General features: G+C 38.7%; 1 protein-coding gene across 2 annotated transcripts in view; it reads right to left on the reverse strand.

Annotated features, from left to right (window-relative positions):
* The window catches only part of sorcs2 (sortilin-related VPS10 domain containing receptor 2), a 177492-nt gene that overhangs the window by 119993 nt on the left and 42461 nt on the right, over nucleotides 1-15038 (reverse strand). For both annotated transcript variants that reach the window (XM_058394249.1, XM_058394250.1), the window contains exon 2: nucleotides 11155-11222. In XM_058394249.1, coding sequence (XP_058250232.1) covers nucleotides 11155-11222 — 68 coding nt within the window. The remainder of the gene's footprint in view (nucleotides 1-11154; nucleotides 11223-15038) is intronic.

Genomic DNA, 15038 nt, shown 5'->3' on the forward strand with positions numbered 1-15038 from the left:
GGAGTTTTTCTCTTCTCACTATTTTGCCTCTATGTGTGTGCGGCGGTAGTTCCAGTTTCTCATCCTGTTCTTCGTCACCATTAAGAACCTCCGCAGAAATATGAACCTCTCACCAGATGGCCTAGCATTTGTCTCCACTTAGCTCCTGACACACAGGGAGTCTCAATCTCAGTTTAAACCGACCCCACAAACTAAAGCAGGTTCAATCAGATAAAGTGTCCTTGTCGTATACGCTCCTTTTCTTCCTCTCACATCACCTTCAGAGCAGCGCATTCAGATTGGAAGGCAGTGTATTTTGGAAGATAAAGAAAGTCCTGATTAGACAGCAGCTGCTGCCTAAACTACCATGCAGCTACTAGACTAGAGTTTCCTGTTCGCAAATGAAAGTGAACTGCTAAGGTATCACAAACTGAAAACTCACACAGCTAGCTTATACGTCTGACCTGCTAGCCGGCTGACTGTCGTCTGGTTCTTTTCACTAGAAACAAATGAGCTGCCACTAGTCTGAGATCTTTCCTCGGGGAAAACCAATAAACTAATAAGCAGCTACGGAACTCTAAGGAACTAAACATGCCAGGATGTTCAGAGGTCAGTATTTTTCCACTAACATATTTCCTGTCCTGTATAAACATCTGTCTATAGTTACATTAATGTTGTGTCATGGCATAAATAAGAGAAATAAGCAGCATCAACAGCGAGCTTTATTATGACACTGCAGCAAAACCTAGTATACGATTACTGGGCCTATTTCTAGCTATTTTTACTCATTTGAATTGTTTTGTTCTATTGGTGGGAAACTTTGACTCTAGCAATTAATCATTAAAATAAAAGTAAGTTTAATCGTCTTCTGTTTTTGTACAGATACATAAATTTACTAATATTCTAAATATTTCCTACTAGCTAATGTAGAGAAATGGACAAGGACTAAACTGGAAATCTTTTTTCCAACATCTGTATCTTTCTCTGTGTATTCAAATTTCTCTCTCTTCATCGTTTTCTCTCTGCAGCTTCTTGTATATCTTAAGACTTGCCTTTTTTTAATCTCTGCCTCCCTCCAAGCCCCTTGCTCTCACTCTCTCTCATTATGTCCATTAGCAGCTCTGATGTGTGAATGCATTCAGTGCTAATAGCAGCAGCATCATTACCAGCACCATCATCACAAACTTCAACGCTCTCCTCACTACAGAGACAAGTGTGCATGATCGAGTCGCACAGCTGCCAATCATCTGCTTTAGAATGAGGCTTCAGGCTGAATGAACTAGCGCTGAGTCACTGAACCTCTTAGCTAATCGCACATTTAGCACCTAATATGCTGAGCATTTTATTCTGGTATTAACCAGTGCTCAGAAGTAAGTGGGGTGTGAACTCAAACCATGTGAGGAACACATCCAATTTGCAGCATGAATGTGAAAGTGTCTTCATGAGTCCTGTCCAGCACTAGCAGTGAATGACCATATCATCTGTTTCATTGCCCTTGCTGGAGAACGTGCAATCATTGTGAGAGTGCTTGGACGTGGTGCTAAAGCTTAGAACTCCCTGACACTGGATAAAGGCTTCTATCATCTTATCCTTCATTCATTTGCAGACCTAGGTGCGGATCATTAACATTCTAGATGAGGATCAGAAACCAGGAACCTGGAGGTCAGGTTCACTGAGAGGTTCCTGGAGTGGAAGCATGTTCCAGAGCTCTTAAAAATGTCCCAGAACTCCTGAAAAACTCTCTCTGAAGTATTCAAGTTTCTGAAAAAATTCATATAGTAGATACAAACCCAAAGTTCCAGAGTTCCTAAAAATGTTTCTTCACTGACTATGAGGCTAAAGTAACCAAGTCTCTGTAACAAATATTTGTCTGAATATTCTAGTACTGAAACATGCCAAAACTTCCAGACATTATAAAATGCTTTTCTGAAGTGGAAATGCAACTGAGATACAAGAGTTCCTGAAATGGTTCCTGCTTTAGATATGTGTCGACAGTACTCAGGTTCCTGAAAAGACTTTCGTGGTGAAAACATAACTAAAGTATCTGACTTCCTAAAGGTTTCTGCAGCAGTACACACAGATTCATGGTTCCTAAAAAGATCTCTTCTGTGAAATCTCACCTAAAGTACCTGAGCTTCTGAAAAAGTTCAAGAAGTAGAAGCATGCCTAAAGTTCCAAAGTTCCTCAAAAGGTTTCTGCATTGGGTACAATAACCTATCTTTCTCAGACAGTTCCTCGAATAAGTGGCTCAAGCGCCTGAGTTCCAGAAAAGGTTCCTGACCTGGGAATTTGGAGTTCCTCAAATCCTGATAAGGTTCCTTCAGTGCCACTGAGGCTTGAGACAGAGAAAAGCTAAAGAAATGACAAAGAGGTAGAAGGAATAAAGGAACAGAAATCCCCTTTGTTCTCCCACTTCCTCACACACACACTCCCCTCAGGAAAATTTACACCTCCATAATACATGAGTCGTCCACCATGTCACACCCTCCCCCCATCTCCCCATCCACTCATCTATTCGTCTGATCTTCCTCTGTTATTTTTTCACCTATCTCTATACACGTGTGTGTGTGTGTGTGTGTGTGTGTGCGCGTGTGTGTGTGTGTGTAGCTGTGTTGAGATTAATGCTCATTAAGCACAATCACACACAGAGATCGATCGTGGCAAGTCTAGTGCGTGCTGTGAGAAAAGAGACAAAGAAAGAAAGAGTGAAACAATGAGAGGTGTGTGTGTGTCTGTGTGTGTGTGTCTGTGTGTGTGTATCTGTGTGTGTGTGTGCAATGGGAAATGTTCACTCTATACTCACTAAAGGACAGCCTAAAAATACATTAGGTCAAACTGAGGTCTCTCACACACACACACACACACACACACACACACTGAACTCATGTTTCCACCTGAGGAACTAAAGCTAAAGTGTACTAAAGGTTTTCCGCACAGCTCCTAGTCTTAACACTATACTTAACTCTATTTGACTCAACTAAAATCTACTTGATTAAACTCAATTCGACTCAACTCCATTTGACCCAAGTCTATTCATTCAAATCTATTTGATTCAACTCAACTCTATTTGACTCAGTACAACTCATTTGGCTTAATTCAACTTTATTTGCCTCAGCTCTATTTAATTCTGCTCTTTTTGATTCATTTCAACTCTATGTGACTCAGCAAAACTCAACTTATTTGACTCAACACAACTCATTTGACTCAACTCCACTTTATTTGACTCAGGCCTATTTGATTCATCTCTGTTTGTTTCAACTCTATCTGACTCAACAAAACTCAACCTATTTGACTCAACTTTATTTGACTAAACACAACTTATTTGACTCAACTCGACTTTATTTGACTCAGCCCTATTTGATAAATCTCTGTTTGTTTAACTCTATCTGACTCAACAAAACTCAATCTATTTGGCTCAACTCGACTTTATTTGACTCATTAATTAGCTATTTGATTCATCTCTGTTTGACTCAACTTAAACTCAAATAAATTAACGTCAGCTGTACTCAGAACCTCTGCAGTGAGCACTTTATCCTGTTCAGGATGGATTTTCCCATTAAAGATTCTTTAATAAACATCTCAGTTATAGACCATGTGTGTTTTAGTTACATTTATAGCTGGGTTTGATGGATCAATTTCAATATTGACCTGACATTTTTCCTGATACTCAAGACACTTCGAATCAGCACAGGTATACTCGGGTCACCACGTATCAGGACGGACCTCTTCTTCCTGCCAGTGCTTTAGCTTGTTGGTGTCTTGGGACTCGAGCTGATCTGCTCCAGATTAAGGATCTAATCAGTGATTTCATAAATCAGTTCAAAATCCCATGCCAAATTCTGAGAATGTTCCCTCTCCATTTTGACTTTCTCCTCTTCACACTGTTTGACCTTTCTGTCTGCTTCTCACCCAACATTTGCTGCCCTGAACACACAGGCTACACTGTAATTAATGAAAGATATTCCTCGTTATCTCTGAACGATGCTTTTCTCTGTTCAATCAATCTCAATCCAATCAAAGAGACACCAATGACACGACTCAATATCCTTGGCGCTAATGTCTGCTGGCGTGATGTAAGCATCAGGGTTGAGGATCAACCTAAACCTAAATAGTCTCAATTGATTAATTGCTTTTGAATTGATTATTGATTGTGTGTTTGCTGGGGAAACGCATGCACTACTAGGTTTATTCTTCAGTAATATATCCACACTGTCAGCAGATCCTTTTATCCGAAGCAAGTTACAATTGATCAGGAAGCAATTTAGCCTAACTAGATAAAGAGCTTTACAGTGGCTCTTCGGCAGTCCTCAGAGGTCAGCTTGCTCTCGAAGCTAGCACAAGGGTCTAACCCATCTAAGGCTGTCCATCACATGTCTGCTGTGTGACTGGACTTGCACCAGACCCCCAGACTGAACCATCCCGGTTACATGGGTGACCCTGTCACCGGATGATTTGAGGACACTACCCCCAGGCCTTGGTAATACCCATTCTGGGTACATTAGAAAATGCTCACAGGTTAGCTCACAATACATTTACACTTATAACACTGACTCTTATCCAAAGTGGCTGAGCAGATGCTCAAGCTTAGTCAGTGCTGGGATTTGAGCCCACAACCTTTTTTGAGGAGAAACAACATCATAAAACCATGGGTGTATAATGAGACGGCATGGTCTGAATGGACCTTCTATTTCTTTGGCCTTTTTTTGAGTTGAGCTCTTTTTATAAATAGTACAAAACTGTTTTGTAGTTTAATGATCGTTTCGGAAATTTGTACATGTCAAACAGGTGTGACGAGCAAGGATGTGTCCATAGCTTCCCTACTGGCCCCAAGAAGTCAAGTTGTCTTTCTCACATACGTATACATTACTGCACAGTGAAATTCTTTCTTCGCATATTCCATTCTTGGGGGTTGGGGTCAGAGGGGTTAAAGGCCCTACTCAAGAACCCAACGTTGGCAGCTCCCGGTCAACGACCCAGAGCCTTAACCCCTTGAGCTACCACCATCATTAAGGGACAACAGACTTTAAGATGTTTATAATAGTCACTACAAGCTGTATCAGGCAGGGGCATAATTTCCACTGGGGACAAGGGGGACACTTTTCAAAATCCTGTTTGTGTCCCCCCCGACTTTCAAATGTGTTAGTTATGGTTTTTTAACCACACGCCATCATCACCATGGAGGAGCAGGACTGAGCAGGACACAGAGAGTCTGTCTGTGTCGATGCACGCATCCGTGGCCAGGACCACTCTATCTCACTGAAAGAACAGGTACAGCGGTTGTGGCACAGTCAGCAATGAAACGGCAGAAGCAGCAACAGATGACTTTAACGTCATCATGGATGAAAAGAAAGAAAGGAAATGTGAGTTGGTTGATTCAGTAAATTAGCTCAGGCCAGAATGATCATATTTTCTGTCTACACCTGTAGATGTTAGCCTAACACTGACTGAGCTAATGTTAACATACACTGTTGTTGCTAGGTAACTTCAGACTGTTAGCTAAATATTTAATGTAGATTAGAGCATTCTGTGTAGCATGAAAACGAGTTGAGTTTAAACCATGCATTTTCTGTCAGCAATGTATGACAAGCAGACTCTGGATGCTAGTTTAATGTTAGACTCACTATGATCATAACTTAGTGGTTTTCATATCAGAGGACAGATGAGGTGGACAGTTAGGATACATGGAGGGATGGGACTGAATGAACAGATGGAGGACAATGAAAAATGTTTTAAATATTAAAGTTATTTTTTTATGTTTGTGAGATTGTGTGAGAATCTTGCATCCTGTGTACCAAATCAGTAGTCTATCTATTGTGTTATCAATGTTCCATCCTTTTGGATTACAGAAGTAAGGATTACAGATGGTTATCTCTACCCTGCTATAATACAGTGTTGGATGCATAAAAATGATCTACTTTAGGTATTTGTGCTGCACAGAAAATTAAATATTTTAATTTGTTCATTAACTAAGGGTGGTTGTTTATGCATATAAGACAATTATTAAAGTAATGATCAACATTTTCATATAATTCCATATTAATATTGCTGCTGTCTATCTGTACCTGATATTACACAATAGTGCTGTAACACACATACAGTTCATAAAAGCTTTTTCCTCTTTCTACATTTTTTCCTGTATTTCACATTTTCAGCTACAGCGGTTAGTTTGAAATAAAAGTTTGTTTAACACTGGAAATTGAGTCTCACATTATATAAGTTTTATTCACACACAAAACATTAATGGTACACATTTTTGACTTTATAAAATGATTCTCTCAAGTCTTGGTGATCAGCCCCTATTAAACAATAAAGAAATTAAGACATCTTTTTATATACAGTACATAGTTTACTATTCTTTTTGACAAAATTTATCATCATAATTAGCTTAATTATTTCCTGTATTTTGTATCACTGTAGTCCCCCCCCCACACTTTTCAACCCAAAGTTACACCCTTGCTATCAGGTGTGCCACACTAGACAGAGGCCCCTGAGTGGACATAGAATCTGCTGTAGAAATAATAATGTAGAGTTGGCTTGGAAAGATCTGGAGATCCCAAAGGAGGAGCTGGAAAAATGGGGGGTGAGGATACTCCAGTCTGGACAGATTTAAGATTCTAAGGCCATCAGCAAAGTAGAAAGAAAATGAAAATCACTGACTTAGAACATTAACCGCTAAACTAGAATTGCCCCAGTGCATGAGGAGACATGGTGATAAAAGCCAGGACTCACTGGGGAGCTGTGGTTGTGTTAATTCAGTGGCATGGACCATGTCTTGATCTTGTATCTCCTGAACATTTCGTCACACCTTAATACCATTAGAATATTTTTTTTTCTTCATCAACAGTGGATATAAGATCTCGCCAGATGCTGCTCAGAAGTCATCTAGCTTCAGAAGCACTTTTTTTTTTAAGACCAGACCACCAGAACTTTGGTACCTGTACCACCTGTACAGCTAATTCGTCTGTGGTGGAACAATCTGTCCAGGTTCCAGCAGGAGAACCTGTCTACCATGTCCTAGCTTCCAAGTGCTAGCTTTCTCACTTTCACTTCATTCTCTTTGCATGCACATTTTACACTGCTAACATTAGCCACGCACAACACATCGTCTCGTCCATACATCATGCGAATGAAGAATATGCCATGTTGTATTTCCTCCACACACATCTGGGGGGAAAAAGAGACATCAGCTCCAATCTGTCAGTGAAGCAGAAGGTCTGATGACAGTCCAACATTCCACATAAAAGAGCTGTAAAAACGGCGATCTGTACAAACCCGTCTCGCTCACTTCCAGCGTCTTTAAACACAACCGGCTCGGCTTACGCTTGGGACGGGTCCCAAACCCGCGAGGTGGAGAAGACCGATTTCCTTCATCGGCATTCTTTTTATTTCGTTCTATCTTTTGGAGTCTTTCTTCTCAGCTGCTGTTTGATCTCAAAGTACAATTAGCTCCAGCTGTGTAACATGTTGTAGGTTTGGATTAGACGGAGGAACCGACTCACACGTGGAACAGATGGAGATGTGAAGGCACAGGGGACATGCTCTGCTGGAACCAGGCTGCTTTTCCAAATGATTTATTTTTAGCTTCAATTCCAGGAGACTGAGCTGTGATTGGCTGAAATATAATACCAGAATATTCTTTCTTTCTTTCTTTCTTTCTTTCTTTCTTGCTATCTTTCTGTCCTTCCATCTTTCTTTCTTTCTTTCTTTCTTTCTTTCTTTCTTTCTTTCTTTCTTTCTTTCTTGCTATCTTTCTGTCCTTCCATCTTTCTTTCTTTCTTTCTTTCTTTCTTTCTTTCTTTCTTTCTTTCTATTTGTCTTTCTTTCTTTCTTTCTTTCTTTCTTTCTTTCTTTCTATTTGTCTTTCTTTCTTTCTTTCACCTTTTTTTTATTTTGATATTCTATTCTTTGTGACTCTGTCTTTAAGTCAGTGCTGTGTTCTGATTGGCTGAGAGTGTCAGTGTCACTCTCAGCTGGGTGAGAGAGGGGGAGGGGCAGGATGCACCCCCCCACACACCAACAACAACAACAATGTAAACAGATATCTCTCTCTCTCTCTCTCTCTCTCTCTCTCTCTCATTTTTTCTATTTATTTTTTATTTCACTCTTCTTCCTTCAATCTTTCTTTCTCACTGTCTTCATACTTCCACTTTTTTCTTTTCATCTCTCTTTTACTCTCTCTTTATTTTCGCTACCCTTCGCATTTTTATTTCCCTCTTTCATTTTATTTCTGTCTCTTCCAGTCTGCATCCATCATTCATTTCATCTTCCTTTGTCTCTCTCTCTCTCTCTTTCTGAACATACTCATGTTTGTACTTATCTCCACCTGTCTATCTTCATTTTTCTCTCCCTCATTCCTTCTCTATCTTTCTGTCTGTACCTTTTTTTTATCATTCTTTTCTCTCCAACTTGCCATCTATCTGTTCTCCTGCTTTTCTTTTTTCTGTCTTTTGTTGTCATCTTTTTCTCTTCCTCTGTGTCTTTTTAAACACAGCTTTCTTTCTTTTTCTCTTTTCCTTTTTTATCCTAATCCTTATCTCTTCCCCTCTGTTCTCTTTTCATCCTTTTCTTTCCTCCCTTCCTTCCTCCCTTCCTTGCTTCCTCCGTTCCTTCCTTCCTTCCTTTCTTATCAGTATTTCTTTCTATTTTTCTTTCTTTCTTTCTTTCTTTCTTTCTTTCTTTCTTTCTTTCTTTCTTTCTTTCTTTCTTCCTAATCAGCATTCCTTTCTTCCTTCCTTATTTCCTTCCTTCCTTCCTCTGTCATCATTTTCATGTCTTTCAGATCTCCTCCTCTCACGCTCTGACAGATGAGCTCAGTTATTCAATGGTGTTATTTTCCTCACATATAATCCTTGCCTCGTTCTTTACGCGGTGTTAAACCATCACCCCCTCATCTGAAACCCCGAACACTCCCACATTTACATTCACACTCCACATAACAACCTCAGCAAACACAGTGCCTGGTCAAGGCTAGCCGCTAATGAGGGAGCTAGCGAGGCAATTAGCACATCGTGTTGGAAATCCCAGGAGCGCCCCTAATTAAGCTACGACGCGGCTCGTTAAAGCTGCAGCTTTTAAAACCCGTTTGAAAGAGATGCCAAGGTCTACACACTGTTACAGGACGTGGGATGGACGTGCGCAGACTTCCTGATGTCGACAGGAAGTGCGTTTACAAACTCACTTCATCCGAGTGTCTGATTTAAACATAGACTTGCTGAATTACAGCTACAGCTCTGCTAGTTCATTTTCTATTCTGTCAAAGAAAACTAAATTAAAACACAATTATGTGGAAAGGTTTCTAATAACAGTGTTTTCCAGAGTAACAAAATACAACAAATTAAAAGTCTGAAGAGTCATTTGTTAATGAATTAAAAAAATATTTTTGGGTAAAAATAAAAAAACGAAAAAACATAAATTTTATAAATAAATAAACAAACAAATAAACACTCCATCAGGTGGTTCGACCATTGGATGTGCAATGGCTTTCCAATAACAGTGTTTTCCTGAGTAACTATAAATATATGCAAAGTCTGAAGAGTCATTCTTTAATAATTTCTACAAATATTCTTGGTAAAAATCTGTCAAAAAAAAAAAAAAGAAATCAAAAAAGAGAAGAAATAAAACACTCCATCATATGGTTCATATGGTGCAACCACTGAATGTGGGATGGGTTTCCACTAACAGTGTTTTCCAGAGTACCTAAAAATAAATTCTGAAGAGTCATTCTTTAATAAATTAACAAAATATATTTTTGGTAAAAGTCAAAGAAATAGAAAAAATAAAGAAATGTAAAAAGTCATGTGGTGCAACCACTGGATGCTGGATTATCTGCCTATAACAGCACTTCCCTAAGTTTTTTTTTGTTTTTTTAATTACTGAAACACTAATCCTAACTGTAATTTATTCTCTTCATTTGATCATGTGAGTTTGTTTTTATTCATGTGTTGTGCCTGCCCCTGACTTGTAATTGGTTTATCTCCTCACTGGGTCATGATCAGTAGGGGGCCAAGCACCAACGGTTCATAGACTCCATATTGGAATCATATATTTTCTTTTCTTCTTTGTTTTACAGATAATTTAAAAATTTTGACTGAATTTGTCACAGTCTAGCAGGAAAGTCTCAGCTATTTTCCTTTCACAGCAGTTTTGCTCTGACACTCAAACCCTCTAGTGCCACCAATAGGGCTACATTTTGACAACGTTTACAAAGAAAGTAATTCCTTGGATTTTTTATTTTGGAACCTGCAGATGATTTTTGATGGAAGTGACGGCATATCTCAGCAACTTTAAGCTTCAAAAAACAGGACGTAAAGTGACATTTGAGCAACATCTCGGTGTTTTGCCAATTTTCCTACTGCCTTTAAAGATAGTGCTTGGCTCCCTAAATCGCTGCTTGCAGCTCAGCTGTCATTGTATTTATTTCCTGGTGTTTCATTGTCCTGTAGTGAAGTCTTATTGTTCAACATGCTGCATTTCATTTCCCCAGGTTATTTGTTCTTCTCCTAGTTGAATTTTATTTTTATTTCTGGTTTCATTTCCCTTTTATTTTGTTCCAGTTCCCCAGTCTATGTTTCTTGTTTCTAGAATCTTCCTGGTTTCATCCCTTACCTATATTTCCATTTTCCTGATTACAAATAATGGTTGTTCAATCTAGGATCAAGTTCCAGGAGTTGAGGTTAAAATCCAGACCAAGAAAAACAAAGAATTGGAAGACAAACCTCTATTTTATTTATATCAGTGCTTTAGACTTCCAGTTTGCAGGAATCTGGTTCATTTTTTTTTCCTTTGCTTGACTCACTAATGCAAAACAAATCAATTAGGGCACATTTCATGTAAACAAGATGCAAATTGAGGGTAAAATGTGGCGTGTCGTCTGCATATCACATGCAAATTAGGGAAAAGTGGGTGGATCTTGTATTTGTGCACATGCAGCCTGAAACTTGTGCTACGATAACTTCCTGAATTACACAGTAAGTTTCCTTCACACATCAATCATTCCTTCATACATCAATCATTCCTTAACACGTCAGTCATTTTTCTCCGAGCTTCCAGCCACGTCACTTCAATCGCTCCGCCCCCAGATTTCACCGAACTATTGAATCATCACCTCACTATGATGTCGTACGTACAAAACCCAAGACATTCTGAAAACCGAGAGAAATGTGCAGTGTGTCCTACCTCCAGAGGGAGCTCTCGAGCACTTTGCTGGAATCGGCGTGGTAATATCTCGTCAAGATGAGGATGACCTGTCAAGAAAAAAATTTTTAACCACGTTAGTTAAATATCTGCTAATCGGGCTAAGCGTTAAAGAGAAAAACGAAGCGTCTAGACATCGTGTTCCTAGCCGAGATTCTTCTAGAGCTCAACTTCAGACATGGACGTGTAAAATGTGTTTATTTTAACACACAAAAACATTTGAATAATTTTTCCAAATAAGGTTTCGTTTAAAGCTTCTGTGTTCTGCCAGAAAAAATATCGAGATAAAGTTGCACCAAATGATTCCTGTAGATTACACAGGTTTTTTTTTCCTGCCAGAAATATTTATCATGAGGCATCCTCTGGTCTACCACAAATATTACAACACACACACACACACACACACACACACAAATATCATGTTTCTTTTATTTCCCCTGCGCTTTGAGTCACGTGGCAGATGGCAGAGGTCTTTACAGATTCACACATCTTTTATTCATGCTGCTTCTGAGAATAAAATAAATGACTCTGTGTGATCTGTGTGTGTGTGTGTGTGTGTGCGCTCGCATGTGTGTGTGTGTGGTACTTCACTGACATCTACATTGTTTCACTGTTTTCTTTAGAGTACATTAAAAAAATACATAAATAAAAGAAGCCGTAATAAAAAATAAAGAGTGTAAAATTAAATAATAGTTTAGATTAGATTTAAATTTAGATTAAAAAGAAATTTAAAGGTCATGTGACTTTTATGAATTTATTTTTTATTTGTGTTATGTTTTGTTAGAAACTGAATCATTTATTCTTTGCATTTTTTTCCTCTATTTGTTTTTTCTGTCTCCGCAGAGGAAAGACCAGGAGTTTCGGCGTCTCAGCGGGAATGATTGACAGGTCAGGGTGTTGGGGGAGGTGACGAAAAGTCGAGAGCTCTGATTGGATAAAGAGGTTTCTGTTAATCAAACAGGAGAGAAGGTGAAGAGGCATTCATGTCCACACAAATAAATAAATAAATAAAGCTAGGAAACAGGTTGTGAAATTAATTCATTATTTCATTAAATAAAACTACTTGGCAAAGACTTTAATTAATTAATTATATTTTTGTTGTGTTAGGGAATGAATAAATAAATAAATAAATAAATAAATAAATAAATAAATAAATAAATAAATAAATAAATAAATAAACAGGTTGTCAAATGAATTCATTATTTCATTAAATACAACTTGTTAGGGACTTATTTTTTTTTTTGTTAGGGAATAAAAAAAATAATTAAATAAATAAACAATCAGACAACAAGAATTTAAATTTAAAAATAAAAATCATGACAGCAACACGTCCGTCAAATACATAGAAATATAAATGTATATAAAAAAAAAATAAAACATTTGAAGATAAAAGATTATTTAATAAAGCTAAATAGAGTGGACAATTATGCAAGAAAATAAATAAACAAACAAACAAATAAAAAATATATATTTATATTTATATGAAGTGAATGATTAGTTAGGAATGCAAAGGAAAATACATATATAATTAATTAGACAAAAATAAATAATAATAAATATATAATTACTTAGACAAATATGGTTAAAAAGAAAGAAAGAAAGAAAGAAAGAAAGAAAGAAAGAAAGAAAGAAAGAAAGAAAGAAAGAAAGAAAGAAAGAAATGGATGGATGTTTAAAATTAGAACAACATAGCTGCCAGAAAATAAACAAATAAACAAACAATACATGAGTAATAAAGGTTTATTTATCATGTGTTTTTTTCATGTGGAGACACACTGCACATTGTAATGCTCGTAATTTCAATCAGCAGTGTAGAGAATCCAAAACGAATCAATAGTTCAGTCTTAATCCTGCTCTGTTCTGCCCCTTCACCTCTTCCTGCCCCCTGGGGGGTAGGACAGTGTGGCATTTGGGACAAAGCCCTTCTTTCATTCAGCTTCAAACAGTCACTAATGGGAAGAAAACAGCAGTGGACATGAGGAAATCCGGGAAAGTCTTCTGAGGACAGGGAGTTCTGTACCACACACACACACACACACACACACACACTTACTAATGCCGGCTTTCAAAGCAGATGTTCTTCAAAGTTTCTCGCATTCTCCACTGTTAGTAAAAAACGGAACATCTCTCTTGGTCTAAGCGTTTTCTGGGTTTCATATCAAGCCTCAGAAGATTTTTATTCCGAGAACCATCCAGCAGATGGGATGAGGGGGCGGAATTCCGTAAATCAGAGCCGGCTCTCGAAAGCAGACACTCTGCGGAATACTGGAAATGAGAATTTTAAATGAAAGTTTGTACATCATCAGTGTGTTCAGTCTTCAGATCCACACACACTTCAGCTCGAACTGCTAATAACACTGATCTGAGTCTTATAGAGGTGTTAATAACACACACACACCATTCACATTAAGGTACTGCTACCAAACAGCCAGTGCAGGAACCTTTCCTGGAACTCTTGAGCCGCTTACTCAGTCCAGGAACTGTCTGAGAAACACAGGATCTTTAAATTGGTACCTACTGCAGGAACCTTTTCAGGAACTCTGGGACTTCAGGTATGTTTCTACTGTACTCCATTAACTTTTTTCAGAAGCTCATGTACTCAGGTTTAGGTGGGATTTCACAGCAGACGTCTTTTAAAAACTTATAAAATGTGTGCAGGAACCTTCAGGAACTCAGATACTTTAGTTATGTTTCAATTGCAAAACTACTTTCAGGAACTTGGGAAGTGTGGCCACATATTCCATTCAGGAACCTTTTCGGGAACTTGGTACTGTAGCAACATATCCAGCGCAGGAACGTTTTCAGAAACTTAGGTACTGTAGACACATATCCAGTTCAGGAACCTTTTCGGGAACTTGGTACTGTAGCAACATATCCAGCGCAGGAACGTTTTCAGAAACTTAGGTACTGTAGACACATATCCAGTGCAGGAACCTTTTCAGGAATTTGGGTACTGTGGCCACATATCCAGTGCAGGAACCTTTTCAGGAAGTTGGGTACTGTAGCAACATATCCAGTGCAGGAACGTTTTCAGAAACTTAGGTACTGTAGACACATATCCAGTGCAGGAACCTTTTCAGGAAGTTGGGTACTGTACCAACATATCCAGTGCAGGAACGTTTTCAGAAACTTAGGTACTGTAGACACATATCCAGTGCAGGAACCTTTTCAGGAAGTTGGGTACTGTGGCCACATATCCAGTGCAGGAACGTTTTCAGGAAGTTGGGTACTGTACCAACATATCCAGTGCAGGAACGTTTTCAGAAACTTAGGTACTGTAGACACATATCCAGTGCAGGAACCTTTTCAGGAATTTGGGTACTGTGGCCACATATCCAGTGCAGGAACGTTTTCAGGAAGTTGGGTACTGTAGCAACATATCCAGTGCAGGAACGTTTTCAGAAACTTAGGTACTGTAGACACATATCCAGTGCAGGAACCTTTTCAGGAAGTTGGGTACTGTACCAACATATCCAGTGCAGGAACGTTTTCAGAAACTTAGGTACTGTAGACACATATCCAGTGCAGGAACCTTTTCAGGAAGTTGGGTACTGTGGCCACATATCCAGTGCAGGAACGTTTTCAGGAAGTTGGGTACTGTACCAACATATCCAGTGCAGGAACGTTTTCAGAAACTTAGGTACTGTAGACACATATCCAGTGCAGGAACCTTTTCAGGAATTTGGGTACTGTGGCCACATATCCAGTGCAGGAACGTTTTCAGGAAGTTGGGTACTGTAGCAACATATCCAGTGCAGGAACGTTTTCAGAAACTTAGGTACTGTAGACACATATCCAGTGCAGGAACCTTTTCAGGAAGTTGGGTACTGTACCAACATATCCAGTGCAGGAACGTTTTCAGAAAC

Source organism: Hemibagrus wyckioides, linkage group LG07, assembly GCF_019097595.1.
Source record: "Hemibagrus wyckioides isolate EC202008001 linkage group LG07, SWU_Hwy_1.0, whole genome shotgun sequence".
NCBI classification, from domain to species: domain Eukaryota; kingdom Metazoa; phylum Chordata; class Actinopteri; order Siluriformes; family Bagridae; genus Hemibagrus; species Hemibagrus wyckioides.